The sequence below is a fragment of the Ceratotherium simum genome, chromosome 3 (assembly GCF_057802395.1).
Source record: "Ceratotherium simum simum isolate JZ-2026a chromosome 3, ASM5780239v1, whole genome shotgun sequence".
Classification (NCBI taxonomy): Eukaryota; Metazoa; Chordata; class Mammalia; order Perissodactyla; family Rhinocerotidae; genus Ceratotherium; species Ceratotherium simum.
In genome coordinates this window covers 79,831,681-79,850,488 of record NC_141902.1, presented here as the reverse complement: position 1 = coordinate 79,850,488, position 18,808 = coordinate 79,831,681, and the positions used below count along the sequence as shown (strand labels likewise).

Genomic DNA, 18,808 nt, shown 5'->3' with positions numbered 1-18,808 from the left:
GCGCGCGGCAGCTCGACATCCAGGCAGAAGCAATCGAAGAGCCACGCCCCCGGGCTCGTTCCTCAAAAGGTCCCGGAGCGCGTGGGGCGTCTGTGGTTTTGGCGTCTTTCCTGCGGCGTATCTGGAGTCTGGAGGGCCTCTGATTCCAGACATTCGTGTCCTCTAGTTATGCAAAACGTGGAAGCACCCGAGGGGAACTTTCACATACATCAGTGCACTTTGAGGTGGGAGGGGAAGCTGCGTCTGTCCTCTCGCCACCCAGGAGGGGCAGGCGCCCGTGGGGTCCAGTGAAGAGTCCAGGACTTCAGGTTCACGACCTGGTCCTGGGCTTTGACCCCTGGGCTGTAACGTGAGAACTTGGGCTGGGTCACCCGCTCCAGGCACGGTCGAGTTTGCGGTTAGGTCTGTGGTCTCTAGGCGCTTAAATATTTATACTGAAGCATGGTGTACAGAAAAGTGCGCACATCAGAAGTCTGCAACGTGACAAATGACAACAGAGTGAGCACACCTGCGTAGCTGCCGCACGGGCCCAGGAAAAAACCCCAATGTTTTGAAATCCTCCCTCCCTCCCCAAAGGCAACCGCGAATCCAAAACTATAGACTAGTTTTGCTAGCTTTTGATGTAAATAGCATCACGCAGTATGCTTTTGTGCCGGATTTCTTTGGCTCAGTATTATGCCTGGAAACTATCCAGGTTGCATTCCGCAATGGTATATTTTCGCTACCGTATAGAATTCCATTGTATATTTTACACCATAACTTATCCATCCTGCTGTTGATGGACGTTAGGGTTGTTTCCAGTTTGGGGCTATTCTGAATAATGCTGCTGTCTATAAATTTTCTTGTACATGTACACATGTGCCTGAGTATCTCCAAAAGTGGAACTGCTGGGACAGAGGGTATGGTATCATCAATAGGTAATGCCTAACAGTTATGCCAAGAGGCTAAAATAATTTACATACTCTCTAGCCGTGTGTAAGGGTTGCCATCACTTCCAACCTCAGCCTCATTGGCTTTGTCAGGTTCTGGTGGATGTGTAGTGGTATTGCCCTATTGCTTTGATTTGCTTTTCTCTAATAACTAATGGAGTTGAGGATCTTCTCATGTGTATATTGTCCATTCTGATATCTTTTGCGAAATGCCCATTCAAGTCACTTGCCCATTTTTTTTTCTGTTGTCTGCCTTTTTCTTGTTGACTTATGGGATTTCTTTATATACTCTGGGTATGAGTACACTCTGTGGCTAGCCTTTCACTCTTTTTTGGAGGGGTTAAAATTGCTTAGGTACCAAAGAACTCACAGAGAGTAGAGACACTGTCCTCATACACATCATCAATGCTGCAAAACACCAACTGTAGTCCATTTTGGTCTGCATAAGATAACATCCTATTCCTAAAATCACAAAATTATAACTGGGGCTGCAATTCGAATCAACAGTGTAAGAAATGTGGTCCAAATGGTCCCACTCAAGAAGAGGCATCAGAGGAAGAGCTTCTTAGCTCAGGATGCCCTACCCACTGACAGTGTCTTTTGCCCTCTTTTGTGGGGGACAGTTTCACTATGGTCATGGAGGTCTGGGAGAGGAAAGGGTTTTCTGCTTACCGGCCTTTCCACTCTTAATGGTGTTTGATGACTACAAGTTTCTAATTTTTATGTAGTTCAATTTATCTTTTCCTTTATGGTTTGTGGGTGTGTGTGTTTGCAGATGTGTCTTGTTTAAGAAATCTTTCCTCATCCCTCAAATGTTTCTTTATCTACTAGAGGCTAAATTGTTTTACCTTTCACATTTAGCTCTACAATCCACCTGAAATTGATTCTTTTTTAACTTTTTATTGAAGTATGATATACATACAGCAGAATGCAAACTAAACACACCAAGCAACTGGCATCCAGATCAGGAACAAGACATTGCCACATTCCAGAAGCTCCCTCTTGTCCTCTTCCAGTTACACCCTTGCCCCAGAGTAGCCACTAATCTAACAGCTTGCATAGATTGGTTTTGCCTAGTTTTGTATTTATGCAAAATGAAATTGTACCTTATGTATCTCTTACTTAATATGTTTGTGTGTAGATGTAGTTCATTAATTCCCATTGTTATATAGTATTTCCTTGTGTGAATATTCCACAGTTTATCTAGTCTGCTGTTGGTGAGCATGCAGTAATTTCCAATTTGGAGCTATCAAAAATAGTGCACCTATTAACATTATAATACATATCTTTAAGCGAACACATATACTCTAATACAGACTCGGAAATGGAATTACTGGTTCATGGGGTTTACTTATGTTCAGCTTAAGTAGCTAGTTTTCCAAAGCGATTGTACCAATTTACACTCTAGATATTTGGTATTGTTTCTCTTTTTTTTTTAATAATTTTATTTATTTTTTCCCCCCAAAGCCCCAGTAGATAGTTGTACGTCATAGTTGCACATCCTTCTAGTTGCTGTATGTGGGATGCGGCCTCAGCATGGCCAGAGAAGCGGTGTGTCAGTGCGCGCCCGGGATCCGAACCCAGGCCGCCAGCAGTGGAGCGCATGCACTTAACCGCCAAGCCACGGGGCCGGCCCTGTTTCTCTTTTTAATTTTAGCCATTCTGGTGGGTTGGTAGTGGTATCCCATTGTGGTTTTAATTGTATTTCCCTAATTACTAACACAGTTGAGAACTTTAAAAAATATATTTATTGTCCATATATAAAAAATATATTTATTGATAGCTTCTTTTGTGAAGTGTCTGTCTAGGTGTTTTGCCCATTTTTCGTTCTTTCTATCTATCTACCTATCTACCTACCTATCTGTCTGTCTGTCTGTCTATCTATCTATCTATCTATCTATCTATCTATCTATCTATCTATCTATCTATCTATCTATCTGTCTATCTATCTAGTGAGGAAGATCAGCCCTGAGCTAACATCCGTGCTAATCCTCCCCTTTTTGCTGAGGAAGACTGGCTGTGAACTAACATCTATTGCCAACCCTCCTCCTTTTTCCCCCAAAGCCCCAGTAGATAGTTGTATGTCATAGTTGCACATCCTTCTAGTTGCTGTATGTGGGACGCGGCCTCAGCATGGCCTGAGAAGCGGTGCGTTGGTGCGTTGGTCCGCCAGTAGCGGAGCGTGCACACTTAACTGCTAAGCCACTGGTCCAGCCCCCATTTTTCTAATGAGCTGTCCTTTCTCACTGATTTGTAGGAATGCTTTATATTTTTTGGATATGAGTCTTTGTGAGAAATATGTACAGTGAACATCTTCCCTCTCTCTGGGGCTTGCCTTTTCACTCTCTTAATGGTTTATCTTTTGATGAACAGAAGTTCTTAATTTTAATATAGTCTAATTTCTGAACTTTTTCCTATATGGTTAATACTTTTTTAGTCCTTTTTAAGAAACTTTTGCCTACTCAAAAATCATAAATATTTTCTTCTAAAAGCTTTATTGTTTCACCTTTCACATTTAGGTTTGCAATCTGTCTGAAACAGATTTTTGTGTATAGTCTGAGGTAGGGATCAAGATATATTTTTCCCCATATAGATAATCAGTTGACCCAGCACTATTTATTGAAAAGACCATCCTTTCCCCACTGCCCTGCCACCTTTTTCATAAATCAAGTGTCCGAATATGTGAAGGTCTGCTTCTGGACTAGCTGCTCTGTTCCATGGGTTTAGCTGCCTATTCTTGCATAATATCTTACTGTCTTTCTAATAATAAGCTTTATTTAAAAACTTGATATTTGCCTCAAAAAAGGGCTCCCACTTTTTTTGAGATTGTCTTGGTTATTATTGCCCTTTGCATTTTAACATAAATTTTAGATACATCTTGTATCTAAAAAAGAACCCATACTTTGATTTATATTGTACTGGCTCTATAGATGAATTTGGAGAGTATTAATATCTTTACAATATTGAGTATTCCAATCTATGAACATGGTATAACCTTACATTTATTTAGATCTTCTTTAATTTCTCTTAGTGTTTTATAGTTTTTGTGTAGAGGTCTTATACAACTCTTACTAGATTTATTCTAGGTATTTAATAGTTTTTTTTTTTTTTTTTTTTAAAGATTTTATTTATTTATTTTTTCCCCCCAAAGCCCCAGTAGATAGTTGTGTGTCATAGCTGCACATCCTTCTAGTTGCTGTATGTGGGACGCGGCCCCAGCACGGCCAGAGAAGCAGCGCGTCGGTGCGAGCCCGGGATCCGAACCCGGGTCGCCAGCAGTGGAGCGCGCTCACTTAACCACCAAGCCACGGGGCCGGCCCTAGGTATTTAATAGTTTTTGATGCTGTTGTAAATAGTACCTTTGGTTTAAAAAATTCCATTTTCTAATCATTAGTTTTTGGTGTATTGAAATACAGTTGATTTACAGTTGAAATACAATCGATATATCCAGCAATCTTGCCAAATTCACTTATTAATTCTAATAGTTTATCTGTAACCGTTCTTTTGGATTTTCTACGTACATAACCATGCTATCTGAGAATAATGATAGATTTTTTTCTTCCTTTCCAATTCTTGTACTGGTTCTTTATTTTCTGCCCCGTTGCACTGGCTGGGATCGTCAGCACAATGTTGGACAGTGGTGATAGTGGACATCCTTTAGCAGGCATCATCACTTCATAGCCAAGGGAAAAAAACCTAATCAAGTGATCAAAGTTAATATCACCCCTAATGGAACAAATGAAAATCCTGTATCACCTATTAGGATGCAATGAGAAGAACACAGCATTACTTCTGTGAGATTCCTCTCAAAGATGCATGACTTGAATCGAAATACGAGGAAACCTCAGACAAACACACACTAAGGGACAGCCTAAAAATAACTGGCCTGTAGTCTTTAAAAGGTTCAAGTTCATGCAAGTCAAGGAAAGACTGAGGAACTGTTCTAGATTGAAGAAGACTAAAGAGATATGATGACTAAATGCAAAGAGTGATCTAAACTGGATCCTTTTGCTAAGGGCATTATTGAGACAATTGGAAAAACTTGAATCCAGTCAGAGATTAGATGATAGTAATGTATCAATGTTAATTTCCTGTTTCTGATGGTTATGTGGGAGAGCTTCTTGTTTATAGGAAATACCCTCTAAAGTATTTGGGGGGTAATAGGGTATCATATAGGTAATTTACTTTCAAATTGTTAAGGAAGACATTTCTTTCTACTGTGCTTATAACTTTTTTGTAATTTTGCTTTGTTGTTTCAAAATTAAAAAGTTAAAACAATCCAAACTTCACTTAATTCCAGAGAGGACCACCAGGTGGCGTCCTTAGACCAGAGAGCTGGTTTTACTTGGCCCTTTTCTTGCTGGATTAAAAAAAAAAAAAATGTTTATCTGTTGATGGGCACCGAGGTTGCTTCCAAGTCTTGGCTATTGTGAATAAATGCTGAAATGAACATAGGGGTGCATGTATCTTTTCAAATTAGTGTTTTCATGTTCTTTGGATAAATAGCCAGAAGTGGAATAACTGGATCATATGGTATTTATATTTTTAATTTTTTGAGGAATCTCCATAGTTTTCCGTAGTGGCTGCACCAGTTTACATTCCCACTAGCAGAGTATGAGGGTTCCTTTTTCTCCACATCCTCTCCAACACTTGTTATTTCTTGTCTTTTTAATTCTGGTGAGTGTGAGGTGATATCTCATTGTAGTTTTGATTTGCATTTCCCTAATAATTAGTGCTGTTGAACATCTTTTCATGTGCCTGTTGGCCATCGGTATATCTTCTTTGGAAAAATGTCTGTTCATATCCTCTGCCCATTTTTTGATCAGGTTGTTCATTTTTTTGTTGTTGAGTTGTATGAGTTCTTTATATATTTTGGAAATTAACCCCTTGACAGATATATAATTGCAAATATTTTCTCCCACTTGGTGGGTTGTCTTTTTGTTTTGTTGATGGTTTCCTTTGCTGTGCAGAAGCTTTTTGGTTTGATGTAGTCCCATTTGTTTATTTTTTCGTTTCTTTCTTTTGCCTGAGGAGACATGATATTCAAAAAGATACTGCTAAGACCTATGTTGAAGAGCATATGGCTATGTTTTCTTCTAGGAGTTTTATGGTTTCAGGTCTTCCATTCAAAAATACTACTCAGCCATAAAAAAAGATGAAATGGTGCCATTTGTGACAACACGGATGGACCCTGAGGGTATTATGCTAAGCGAAATAAGTCAGATGGAGAAAGACAAACACCGTATGATTTCACTCAAATGTGGAAGATAAACAAATACATAGATACAGAGAACAGATTGGTGGCTGCCAGAGGGCAAGGGGGTGAGGAGAGGGAGAAAGGGGTGAAGGGGCACACATGTATGGTGATGGATGGCAACTAGACTTTCGGTGGAGAACACGATGCAGTCAGTATAGAAGTTGAAATATAATGATGTACACCTGAAATTTATACAATGTTAAACCAATATGACCTCAATAAAAAAAAAAGGTTTATTTCTTAACTTTAAAAAAGGAAAGTGGTTTGGGTTTCCCTTGCTTCAGCACATAAACAGGGCACATAAATCAAACTATAGGTGGTTTTATTCATTTTAGGGTATCTCTATGAAGTTGAGAATAGATTTTCTCTTTTGATTTCATTTCTTTTGGCTAGAGTTTCTCAACCTTGGCACTGTTGACATTTTTGGGCTGGATAGTTCTTTGTTGTGCCGGCTGTCCTGTGCATTCCAGGATGTTTAGCAGCATCCCTGGCTTCTACCCACTAGATGTCAGTACATCCCTCCAGTTGTGACAACCACCTTGCCAGATGTCCCCTGGGAGACCGAAATCATCCGCAGGTTGAGAAGCACTGTTTTTGGCAATGAGATGTTCTCCGCTCTGGGCATCTTGGTTCCTATGTGCTCAACAGTGAGCCTAGGAGGTATCTGATTACCTCTGGTGTGGCTGGTACATAGTGTGGAGGGGAAGCTTTGGGTGGTGGGAACTGAAACCCAGGACCTGAGGTGGGTGCTCAGTGCTGCACGACTTAGGGGTGCTGTTCTGTGCAGGGACAAGCCACAGAGCTTGGGGTGTCAGGAAAGGCCTTAGACAACCAGCCAGGAAAGATAAGTCCTGGGTTTGGAGAAGGAAAACATCAGAGAAGGCCGGGGCAGGATGAAAAATCCTTTCCCATGGCAGCCAGTACCCAGCTGCCTCCCAGGTGGCTGGGCAGAGCTGGAGATGCTCGAGAATGGCCCTGGTTTCCATCACCCTGCTTGTTCTTATTAAAATGTCCTTCTTTGTACTTCACTTCTCTACCTCCTTCCCTTTCCATCCTGATCGAAACCTCCACCTCTCACTTGCTTCCAGGGGCCCCAGCATACGCCCAAGCTTTCAGGCTTAAGGCCCTCTCCGGCTATATTATCAATGATTCAAAGGCAGTGAATGGAAGTCTCCCCAAATTCAAGGGCACTCCACTGCTGGCCATATTTAGCCCATGCTGTTTTTTAAAGCTCTAGCCAGCCCCCTTCACATTATAGGTGTGTCTTCTGTAAAAAGCGCAGTCCTCCCCAGCCCTTTGAAGAGTTACAAGGTGTAAAGTCAGCAGTGGCCTGGGACAGATGGGGATGCACACATGGGGACCACTGTGAGGTGCCAAAGAATTTGGGGACAAAGTCAGAAAATTGTCACCCCTGGAAATAAAGCTAGTTTAAAACAAGTGCATCATGGCTGTGTTTGGCCACCGGCAGAAGTGACTTTCCCTCCTGCAGAGGGCCAGCCTCCCTCCCTGGGGACAGGGATGGGAGCAACCTTGCCAGTGTGTGGCCCATGGCAACTCACTTCACCTCTGTGAGCCTCCGTCTGTGAAAGGACAGATTTAGAGGAGATGATCCCTGACTCTGTCACAGAAAACAAAATCCATCAACATGTGCTGCCCCAACTGAGTCCACATAACCTTAAGGTTGGGCCATTTGTGAACAGGCATTTTATGTGGCCAGTTGCTTTTAACAAGGTGGCCTTTAGTCCTTAGGACTTTGTGAACAGCTCCTGGCCCAGCCACTGCGATGAGGGTACGTGTGCTCTGAGGCTGCCTGGCTGGCTTCTTGTAGTTGGTGTCCTTTGGGAATAAAAGGAGTTTGTTTCTGATTCAGTTCCAAACGTTAGACTGGAAGCTCTCAGTGGGCAAAGAGCTCTAGGGGCTGACATGGTGCCCTGCGCCACAGGTACTTAGCAGTTGCTGGCTTTAATTCAACGTCATTCTCATGGGGGAGGTTGAATCCTTATCAGTATTCTTCCCAGTCCAGGCTACTGTCTCCCAAACACACTCCCTCATTCCTTCATTGCCTCACACTGACGGCTCTGGTCAACGCACGCTCGTGGTGGGCAGCTGTCGGGTTGTGTGGCCTACCCCCAGTTTCCGGGAGCTGCACATTGCTTCCCTCCGGCCACGTGGTCACTGGAAGAGCTCCCTGCAGCCATGTTCTACTGCACAAGCCTGTCCCGGTGGCCACAGCTGATGGGGCCAGGTGAACACCCATGCAAGGCAGATTCAGAAAGCTTGTTTAGGGGATTGGATTTGTACTAATTTCACTTGGGAGATGGTGGTGGTCATTTGTCCCATCAGCTAGAGAGAGAGGAGGGTGCTGCTGCGATGCGAAGAGGGTCCCGGCGACATGTAATGCTGGTCCAGGGTTCCCAAGGCCCAGCTGCACCTTTCTCTGAAATTATGAGTCAATCCTGGAATCCCAAGATAATGCCCCTCACCCACTTTTGTTTTTTCGTCAGTGCTAGTTGGTGCATATTCTTTATTTGCAGCCAAAGCATTCCCAGCAAGTACAAGCTTCTGACCTCACAGAGAGGCCGTGGTAAAAATCCCAGGCAGCACGGAACCCATGGGTGCAAGGATTTCATATGGGTACAGGTACACTGTGCAGAAAACAAGCTGTGACCTAATTAAGTCAGGCTTCGCAGCTATAGGTGAGAGGCTCGCAGTCTGGGCTATGGTGGGCTCTTCCTTGACAGACGGGAAGTGTCCCTATACCCAGCCCCTCAACCCTACTAGGCTTTTGTGGCCTGAAGAGGGTCTGTTTGCCCAAGGACACTCTAGGGCTGGAACTCTGGGATTTCCCCCATGACATCGTTACATCAACATTCGCTAAAGCTCAAAGACCTTCCATGTGATGACATCAAACCAATCCCCAAACCACAAAGAAAGCCATTTCACACATCAGTCAGCATCCATGTTTAATTGTTGTGCCTTGGAAAGATATACAGGCTCCTTTGCCATGGGATGTTAACTCTTTTATTAATTTAGGGTTAACATTGTGGATTTCCTTTTTGGAGATGTGGATCAATAAACAACAGCTGGGTTCCCCCAGCTCCCAGGGGACAAGGCAAATGCATTACAGTCAAAGAGGGAGCAGGACAAAACAGAGAAGAATGAGCTTGGAAAAATTTAAGGCAAATGTTACCCCCATACTAAGGGAACTGATCGAGCAGATCTGTGCATTTCAATGAAAATATATGAAATATTTGTCAAAATAATTAACATCGGTAAAAATTAGAACATGTAGCTTATAAAATGCCTACACAGGTTTGGCAGAAATAAATCCAACCGTGTCGCGAGGCTCATAGTGCACACAGACACAGGAGCATCCACCTTATGAACAAGTCTGAAGAGCAGAGGCCAAATGTATTTTAAAAGCCACTCCACAAAACGGGAAGCGAAAGATGACTCACAATTCACGGGCTGGCTTTACATTTTGGTAAGAGGAATTGCTTGGTTGTCAGGGCACCTTTGGCTGGCCCCCAGACGCCTCCTGGGGACCCCCTTCAAAAGGCTCTGCATCAGGTAGAGGTGCTCATTTGGGCCATGAGACTCCCAGAGACACAGACAGAACGCAGTGACAAGGGGCGCTCGGCTCACTCACAGGAGAGTGCTGCAGAGAAGGGAAGGCTCTTCCCATCCGGGTTTGGAATTTGACTTTCTAAGCCATCACAGCAGTTTCAGAAGCAGCTGACTATGTAGAAATAGATGCTCCATCCCCAGTGGTCATACATTTTATGCCCCCAAATCTATTCTATTTACAGTCTGACCAAACCGTCCCCCAGACTGCTCTGTGGCAGGTGGATGAGCAGGTGTGCGCTCGGCCCTTCACGATGAGGACGGCCCAGGGTTCTGCGGGCCGGGCCCCAGTAGGTGAGATTTACTATGGAGCTGCACAAAAGCACGGGGAGAAGAGTGATGTGTTATGCCAAGCATTTTGCCTTTCTGCTTTGGTCTTGAAGATTCAGTAAACTTATGGTTCCAGAAGTTGCTCCAAAGCTGGAGCTGTGGATTCCTGGAATTCATTTTGTTCCTGTTTTGAGTTTGCCAGAAGAATGCAGCCAGCAAGCAGAGTTTGAGAGACTGTCACTGTTTTAGGAACATCTCTTGAAGGCCCACCACCCACTTGGTCTGGGTGCCCAGAGATGCGGCAGAAGGACTTTGCTCCTGGGAAGATAAAGCTGTCAGATGCAGGGCACCACCCCCGAAACAGGCTCTGGCCGACAGTCTGGAGAAAGGTGGATGGACGGGAGGGGCCCTGCCCTCTGCGGGCGGCCGGGCACCACTACCCGGCCAGGAGGCACGTGCGGCAGCAGAACTGAATGAAGAGCTTCCGTTCACAGAGCCGGTTGGACTTCACCATCTCGCAGAACGTCTCGTCAGCTGGGGGCCGCCAGGAAAGATAAAGGAGGGACACGTCAGACTTTGGGGCCTGTTAAGATTGTTCCAATCATCCCGCTTTGCTGGGCCCCGATGGTGTGCGAGGCTGGGGGAACACAGGAGTGGGGGCGGCAGCCAAGGCAGTCCTCACAGGCACCGCCATGACATGTGGCGAGCCTGGCGTGGCAGAGGTGGCTCTTGGCACGTAGGGGTTTGCGCTGAGTCTGGGAGACAAGGAGGGATCCAAGGGAGGTGTGGGGGGTGGAGTGGGCAGGGTCTGGGAGAACACCTGGACCGCACCAGGGAGGGCTCAGTGCTCACGTGCACCTCTTTCCAGACAGTTATGCTGGCAGGGGACTTAAGACTCTGGGGGAGGCAGAAGGGCTAGCTGGGAAGGGTAGGAATGGAGAATACTACTGTGTTCCAGGGAAGACCCCCAAATGGGGGAGGAAAGGGAATGGGAAGGAGAGAGTCATCAAGGAAGATGGAAAAGCCGAGGGGGACGGTAAGAGCCATGGAGGCCGGCCCCTCTCCTTGGTTTTTGGCTTTTAAGGATGTGATGCCATTCATGGGACCAGGGGAGGCCCTCCAGTGACCAGGTCACTTTCTTGGGCTGGATATGTAACTTGAGTAGGTGACTTCCTAAAGAGCGAGCTTCCTGGCCTTTGAAGGGACACGATTCTGCAAACCAAAAAAATAACCGAATACCATGGCAAGGAAGCCACCTTGTGGTCCGTGGTACGTGCCCAGGGCTCTCTCTGCAGGCTTCATGCTCTGCCAGGCCAGGTCCAGTGCCAGCTCCATGCCCAGGGACACTGTGGAGCTGGCAGCTCCCCTCTCCTGTATGCCAGCCTGCAGTGCCCAGAGCCGGCTCCTCACTGTGGCCTGCTAAGCCATGGAGGTCTCCTTCCCTGCCACACCACATCTGCTCACGGCTCCTGCACCAGGTCTCCAGGCCAGAATCCTCTGCCAACCCTTCCTCTTGCCCGGAATCCCCAAATTGGAATCCCCAAATTGGTCTTGGGTCTCCTCTGAGTTCCTGTTTTCACAAGCCGCCCCAGTCTCCCAATCAGCCTAGAGAACCAGCACAGATGTGCGGCCTCCCTGTGGGACCCGTGGGCCTCGACTGGGCTCTGTGAGGCTGAGACCTTTCAGGCTTCCTGACCTTGACCTCCAAGGCCAGGCCTCTCCTAAAAGAAGTCAGCACACACAGGCTGCCTGAGGCTTATGGCATGAGAGCGGGAACAGTATAAGAACAAAATCATTTTTAAGAGTCACTCAACAAATGGACCAGCAGTAGCTGGGCTGGTGGCCGGGATGCCTCTCTGGTCAATGTGAGAGGCCTAAAGGGAAGAAAGGAGGACTCGGGAATCCCAAGGTGGTCAATCAAAGGAGGGGCCAGCATGCCTGTTCAGAGGGGCTGCCACTCCTGCATTTTCTTTTCCTTTCTCTTGACCAGAGGCCAGCAGGCTGAGCTGCTCCAAAGGCCCCGAGGGTAACTCAGGTGCCCGGCCCCTGCCGGTGCTCACCGTTGCTGCATGTGTGGTTGGTGATGCATGAGGTCCCCAGCTGCGTGAAGCCCGGCTTGCACCTGCTGCAGTTCCTGCTGGAGCCTTCACAACTCAAACAGTTCTCGTCGCACCTGTGGGGAGATACAGGTTCCTGCTGATGTTGGGGGAAGATGTCCAACCACTCCAGGCCTCTTTCCTGGAGCCCTCATATCCTGCTGCTCCACGTCCCCCAGCTGTGACTGTGCCCCCCACGATGGCCTGAAACCCTGGCCAAGAGTTTGCACGTCCTTCCTCCTCTCTGGCTGCCCTGTTGCCCTGGGAGAGGGAAGACGGTCGTTGGCAGCTGGCAGGAGCGTGCGTGGAGCTGAGGACAGGCCCAGGTCTCCGAGACCCCCTGTGACTCACCTGGATGCCCTCCTGGGCCCTGTGGCATGTATCCCACAGGTGGCTCTCTGAGTAGTGGCAGCACACACCTGAGGCTCGGGGCCAGGCTCCACCCAGGGATGTGACAAACCTGATCCTGGAGCTGCCCTGGGGACTGCTGCTGTGCACCAGGCTGGCTTCCTTTGTGGTGATATAGGCCTGTCCCGCAGGGTGGGGGGGGGGGTGCCCTTCTAATCCTGTCCCAGAGATGGGACCCAGGGCTATTTCTTTCTTTGGTTTTATTGATGTCATAATAGTTTATAACATTGTGAAATTTTAGTTGTACATTATTGTTTGTCAGTCACCATATAAATGTCCCCTTCACCCCTTGTGCCCACCCCCCAAACCCCTTCCCCCTGGTAACCACCAAACTCTGTCCATGTGTTAGTTTATCTTCCACATATGAGTGAAATCATGCAGTGTTTGTCTTTCTCTGTCTGGCTTATTTCACTTAACATAATACCCTCCAGGTCCATCCATGTTGTTGCAAATGGGATGATTTTGTCTTTTTATTATGGCTGAGTAGTATTCCATTGTGTATATATACCACATCCTCTTTATCCAATCATCAGTCGAGAGACACTTGGGTTGCTTCCACATCTTGGCTATAGTGAATAATGCTGCAATGAACATAGGGGTGCATAAGCCTCATTTGGATTGCTGATTTCAGGTTCTTTGGATAAATACCCAGTAGTGGGATAGCTGGATCATGAGGTATTTCTATTTTTAATTTTTTGAGGAATCTCCATACTGTTTTCCATAGAGGATGCACCAGTTTGCATTCCCACCAGCAGTGAATTAGGGTTCCTGTTTCTCCACAACCTCTCCAACATTTGTTATTTTTTGTCTTGGTGATTATAGCCATTCTAACGGGTGTAAGGTGATATCTTAGTGCAGTTTTTATTTGCGTTTCCCTGATGATTAGTGATGTTGAACATCTTTTCATGTACCTATTGGCCATCTTTATATCTTCCTTGGAAAAATATCTGTTCACATCCTCTGCCCATTTTTTGATTGGGTTGTTCGTTTTTTTGTTGTTCAGTTGTGTGAGTTCTTTATATATTATGGAGATTAACCCCTTGTTGGATATATGATTTGCAAATATTTTCTCCCAGCTCGTGGGTTGTCTTTTCATTTTGATCCTGGTTTTGTTTGCCTTGCAGAAGCTCTTTAGTCTGATGAAGTCCCGCTAGTTTATTTTTTCTTTTGTTTCCCTTGTCCGAGTAGACATGGAATTTGAAAAGATCCCCCTATGACCGATGTCAAGGAGTGTACTGCCTATATTTTCTTCTAGGAGTTTTATAGTTTCAGGTCTTACCTTCAAGTCTTTGATCCATTTTGAGTTAATTTTCGTGTATGTGAAAGAAAATGGTCTACTTTCATTCTTTTTTATGTGGCTGTTCAGTTTTCCCAGCACCATTTATTGAAGAGACTTTCCTTTCTCTGTTGTATGTTCTTAGCTCCTTTGTCGAAGATTAGCTGTCCATAGATGTGTGGTTTTACTTCTGGGCTTTCAATTCTGTTCCATTGATCTGTGTGTCTGTTTTTGTACCAGTACCATGCTGTTTTGATTACTATAGCTTTGTAGTATATTTTGAAGTCAGGGATTGTGAAGCCTCCAGCTTTGTTCTTTTTGCTCAGGATTGCTTTAACTATTTGGTTGTTTTGTTACCCCATATGAGTTTTAGTATTCTTTGTTCTATTTCCGTGAAGAATGTCATTGGGATTCTGATTGGGATTGCATTGAATCTGTAGATTGCTTTAGGTAGTATGGACATTTTAGCTATGTTTATTTTTCCAATCCATGTGCATGGGATATCTTTCCATTTCTTTATGTCATCATCGATTTCTTTCAATAATGTCTTATAGTTTTCATTGTATAGGTCTTTCACCTCCTTGGTTAAATTTATTCCTAGATATTTTATTCTTTTTGTTGCAATTGTACATGGGATTGTCTCCTTGAGTTCTCTTTCTGTTAGTTCATTATTATAGAAATGCAACTGATTTTTGTAAGTTGATTTTGTGCCCTGCAACTTTGCTGTAGTTATTGATTATTTCTAATAGTTTTCCAATGGATTCTTTAGGGTTTTCTATATATAAAATCATATCATCTGCAAACAGCAAGAGTTTCACTTCTTTGTTGCCTATTTGGATTCCTTTTATTCCCTTTTCTTGCCTAATTGCTCTGGCCAAAACCTCCAGTACTATGTTGAATAAGAGTGGCAAGAGTGGGCACCCTGGTCTTATTCTTGTTCTCAGAGGAATGGCTTTCAGTTTTTCCCTGTTGAGTATGATGTTGGCTGTGGCTTTGTCATATATGGCCTTTATTATGTTGAAGTACTTCTTCTATACCCATTTTGTTGTGAGTTTTTATCATAAATGGATGTTGGATATTGTCAAATGCTTTCTCTGTGTCTATTGAGATGATCATGTGGTTTTTATTCCTCGTTTTGTTAATGTGGTGTATCACATTGATTAATTTGTGGATGTTGAACCATCCCTGTGTCCCTGGTCTAAATCCCACTTGATAATGTAATGTATGCTGTATTTGGTTTGCCAATATTTTGTTGAGGGTTTTTGCATCTATGTTCATCAGCAATATTGGCATGTAATTTCCTTCCTTGTATTGTCCTTGTCTGGCTTTGGGATCAGGGTTATGTTGGCCTCATAGAATGAGGTAGGAAGCGTTCTGTCTTCTTCAATTTTTTGGAACAGTTTGAGAAGGATAGGTATTAAATCTTCTTCGAATGTTGGTAGAATTCTCCAGAGAAGTCCTCTGGTCCTAGACTTTTATTTTGGGGGAAGTTTTTGATTACTGTTTCAATCTCTTTACTTGTGATTGGTCTGTTCAGATTCTCTATTTCTTCTAGATTCAGTTTTGGGAGGTTGTCTGAGTCTAAGAATTTATCCATTTCTTCTAGATTGTCCAATTTGTTGGCATATAGTTTTTCATAGTATTCTCTTATAATCCTTTGTATTTCTGTGGTATCCATTGTGATTTCTCCTCTTTCATTTCTAATTTTATTTATTTGAGCCTTGTCTCTTTTTTTCTTTGTGAGTCTGGCTAAGGGTTTGTCAATTATGTTTATCTTCTCAAAGAACCAGCTCTTTGTTTCACTGATACTTTCTACTGTTTTTTTTGTTTGTTTGTTTCAATTTCATTTATTTCTGCTCTAATTTTTATTATTTCCCTCCTTCTCCTGACTTTGGGCTTTGTTTGTTCTTTTTCTAATTCTGTTAGGTGTTGTTTAAGGTTGCCTATTTGGGATTTTTCTTGTTTGTTAAGGTGGGCCTGTATTGCTATGAGTTTCCCTCTCAGGACTGCTTTTGCTCCATCCCATATCAGTTGGTATGGTGTATTTTCATTTTCATTTGTCTCCAGATATTTTTTGATTTCTCCTTTAATTTCTTCAATGATCCATTCATTGTTCAGTAGTATGTTGTTTAGTCTCCAGATCTTTGTCACTTTCCCAGTTTTTGTCTTGTAGTTGATTTCCAGTTTCCTAGCATTATGGTCGGAAAAGATGCTTGTTATGATTTCAATCTTCTTAAATTGATAGAGGCTTGCCTTGTTTCCCAACATATGGTCTATTCTTGAGAATGTTCCATGAGCATTTGAGAAGAATGTGTAATCTGCTGTGTTTGGATGGAGTGCTCTCTATATATCTATTAAGTCCATCTTGTCTAGTTTTTCATTTAAGTCCACTATTTCCTTATTGACTTTCTGTCTGGATGATCTATCCATTGACGTATGTCGGATGTTATGATCCCCTACTATTATTGTGCTGTTGTTAATATCTCCTTTTAGGTTTGTTAATAGTTGCTTTATATACGTTGGTGCTCCTGTGTTGGGTGCATGTATATTTATAAGTGATATGTCTTCTTGGTGGAGTGTCCCTTTTATCACATTATATACTGACTCTCTTTGTTTCTCATTGTCTTTTTTATCTTGAAGTCTACTTGAAGCATACTTTGATATAAGTATGGCTACACCTGCTTTCTTTTGTTTGCTATTAGCTTGGAGTATCGTATTCCATCCTGTCACTCTGAGCCTGTGTTTGTCTTTAGAGTTGAGATGTGTTTCCTGGAAGCAGCATATCATTGGATCTTCTTTTTTAATCCATCCCGCCACTCTGTGATTGGAGAATTCAATCCATATACATTTAGAGTGATTATTGATATATGAGGGCTTAATGTTACTATTTTATTGCTCACTTTCTGGTTCTTTTTGCATTTACTTTGTTTCTCGTCCCATGTGTTTTGGACCAATTCAGTTTGGTAGTTCTGTATGATGGTTTTCTTAGTTTTCTCTTCATTTATCGTATGTGTCTCTGTTCTGATTATTTGTTTAGTGCTTACCATGAGGTTTGTATAAAAAATCTCGTAGATGAGACAGTCCATTTTCTGATGGCCTCTTATTTCCTTAGACTAAGTCAATTCCATCCTTTTCCTCTTCCCCTTCTAAGTTGTTATTGTCACAACTTATTCCATCTTGTGTTTAAAGTGATGAGGTTATATTTATGCTTGGTGTTTTCCCTCCCTTAATCTTTGATATTATAATTAAGTGTTTGCTAACCTATTCTGATAGAGAGCTGCAACTTTTTGGATTTTGTCTACCTATTTTTGTCCTTGCTCAAAGCTTTGTATCCCCTTTCTCTTTTTTTTTTTTTTTTCAGGCATGAAAGCCTTCTTGAGCATTTCTTGTAGTGGGGGTCTTGTGGCAATGAACTCCCTTAGCTTTTGTTTATCAGGGATAGTTATTATTTCTCCATCATATCTGAAGGTATTTTCACTGGATAGAGTATTCCTGGCTGAAAGTTTCTGTCTTTCAGAATTTTGAGTATATCATTCCACTCGCTCCTATCCTGTAGAGTTTCTGCTGAGAAATCGGCTGAGAGCCTGATAGGAATTCCTTTGTATGTTATTATTTTTTTTTTTGTCTTGCTGCCCTTAATATTTTTTCTTTGTCATTGACTTCTGCCATGGAGAGGGGCTTTTTATGTTGATATATTTAGGAGATCTATTGACTTCATTCACTTGTATTTCCAGCTCCTTCCCCAGGTTTGGGACGTTCTCAGCTATTATTCCTTTGAACAAGCTCTCTGCTCCTTTTTGCCCTCTCTTCTCCATCTGGAATACCTATAATCCTTATGTTGCATATCCTAATTGAGTCAGATATTTCTCGGAGAATTTCTTCATTTCTTTTTAGTCTTAGTTCTTTCTCCTCCTCCATCGGGAGCATTTCTGCATTCCTATCCTCAATAATGCTAATTCTTTCCTCCATATTGTCAGCTCTGTTCTTTAAAAATTTCAGATTTTCCATTATCTCCTCCATTGTGTTTTTCATCTCCAACATTTCTGATTGGTTTTTCTTTATAGTTTCAATCTCTTTTGTGAAGAAGTTCCTGATTTCATTGAATTGTCTATCTGTATTTTCATGTAACTCATTGAGCTTTTTTATGATAGCTATTTTGAATTCTCTGTCATTTAGGTTATAAATTTCTTTGCCTTCAGGATTGATTTCTGGGTGCTTGTCATTTTCCTTCTGGTCTGGAGATTTAATATATTTTTGCATACTGCTTGTGGGCATGGGCTTATTTTTCCGCTTGCTGAAAACATCTGGTTGCAGCTTCCACCTGCCACTACTGGGTGCGGGTTAAGAGGTGTGTATTCTGAGCCTGCTGCGATCTGCAGGCACTCTGGCCAACTGATTGTGTTGGAGTGCTGGGTGGGGGGAGGGGCTCTTTCTTTTGCCTGCCTGATCCTGGGGGCTTCTCGTTCTTCCCTTGCTATCTGCTCTCCTGGGTGGCTAGCTTCATGAAGACACACCCACAACAGTTCAGTCCTCTCCGTATGGGAATTTCCCAAAGGCTGTGAGAGAACTTGGAGAGCGACGGTTTTCCTGTGGAGGGCCACCCCTCCCCCACCTCTCTCTGAGAGCCGTGCAGTCCTGGAGTCACTGCCTGGGGATGGAGAGGAGTTCTCCTTACCTCCTTCCACTTCCTCTGGGGCTTCCAGCACCTCTGCCCTCAGACATATGGCTGCATGCGTCTCTCAGATGTCTTTTGTGTTGTGTGAATGTTCTCTGATGGTATATGAATGTCCTTTTCGTTGTATCTTAGGAGGGGAGAGGCTAAGGGGGAAAGCTCACTCTGCAGTGATGCTGACGTCACTCCCTTATCCCAGGGCTATTTCTAACATAGAGTATGTGACTTCAGGGGAGGGTCGGTGCACTAAAGCCCTCAGGCCACCAGCAGTTTTAT

General features: G+C 43.7%; 1 protein-coding gene across 2 annotated transcripts in view; it reads right to left on the bottom strand.

Moving 5' to 3' along the window:
• Positions 1-9,136: 9,136 nt before the first annotated feature.
• Positions 9,137-18,808, bottom strand: part of PCSK6 (proprotein convertase subtilisin/kexin type 6) — a 188,450-nt gene continuing 178,778 nt past the window's right edge. For both annotated transcript variants that reach the window (XM_087428846.1, XM_087428847.1), the window contains 2 exons: positions 12,141-12,253; positions 9,137-10,614 (listed from right to left, as the gene is read on the bottom strand). In XM_087428846.1, the coding sequence (XP_087284972.1) occupies positions 10,517-10,614; positions 12,141-12,253 (211 nt within the window). In that variant the 3' untranslated portion in view covers positions 9,137-10,516. The remainder of the gene's footprint in view (positions 10,615-12,140; positions 12,254-18,808) is intronic.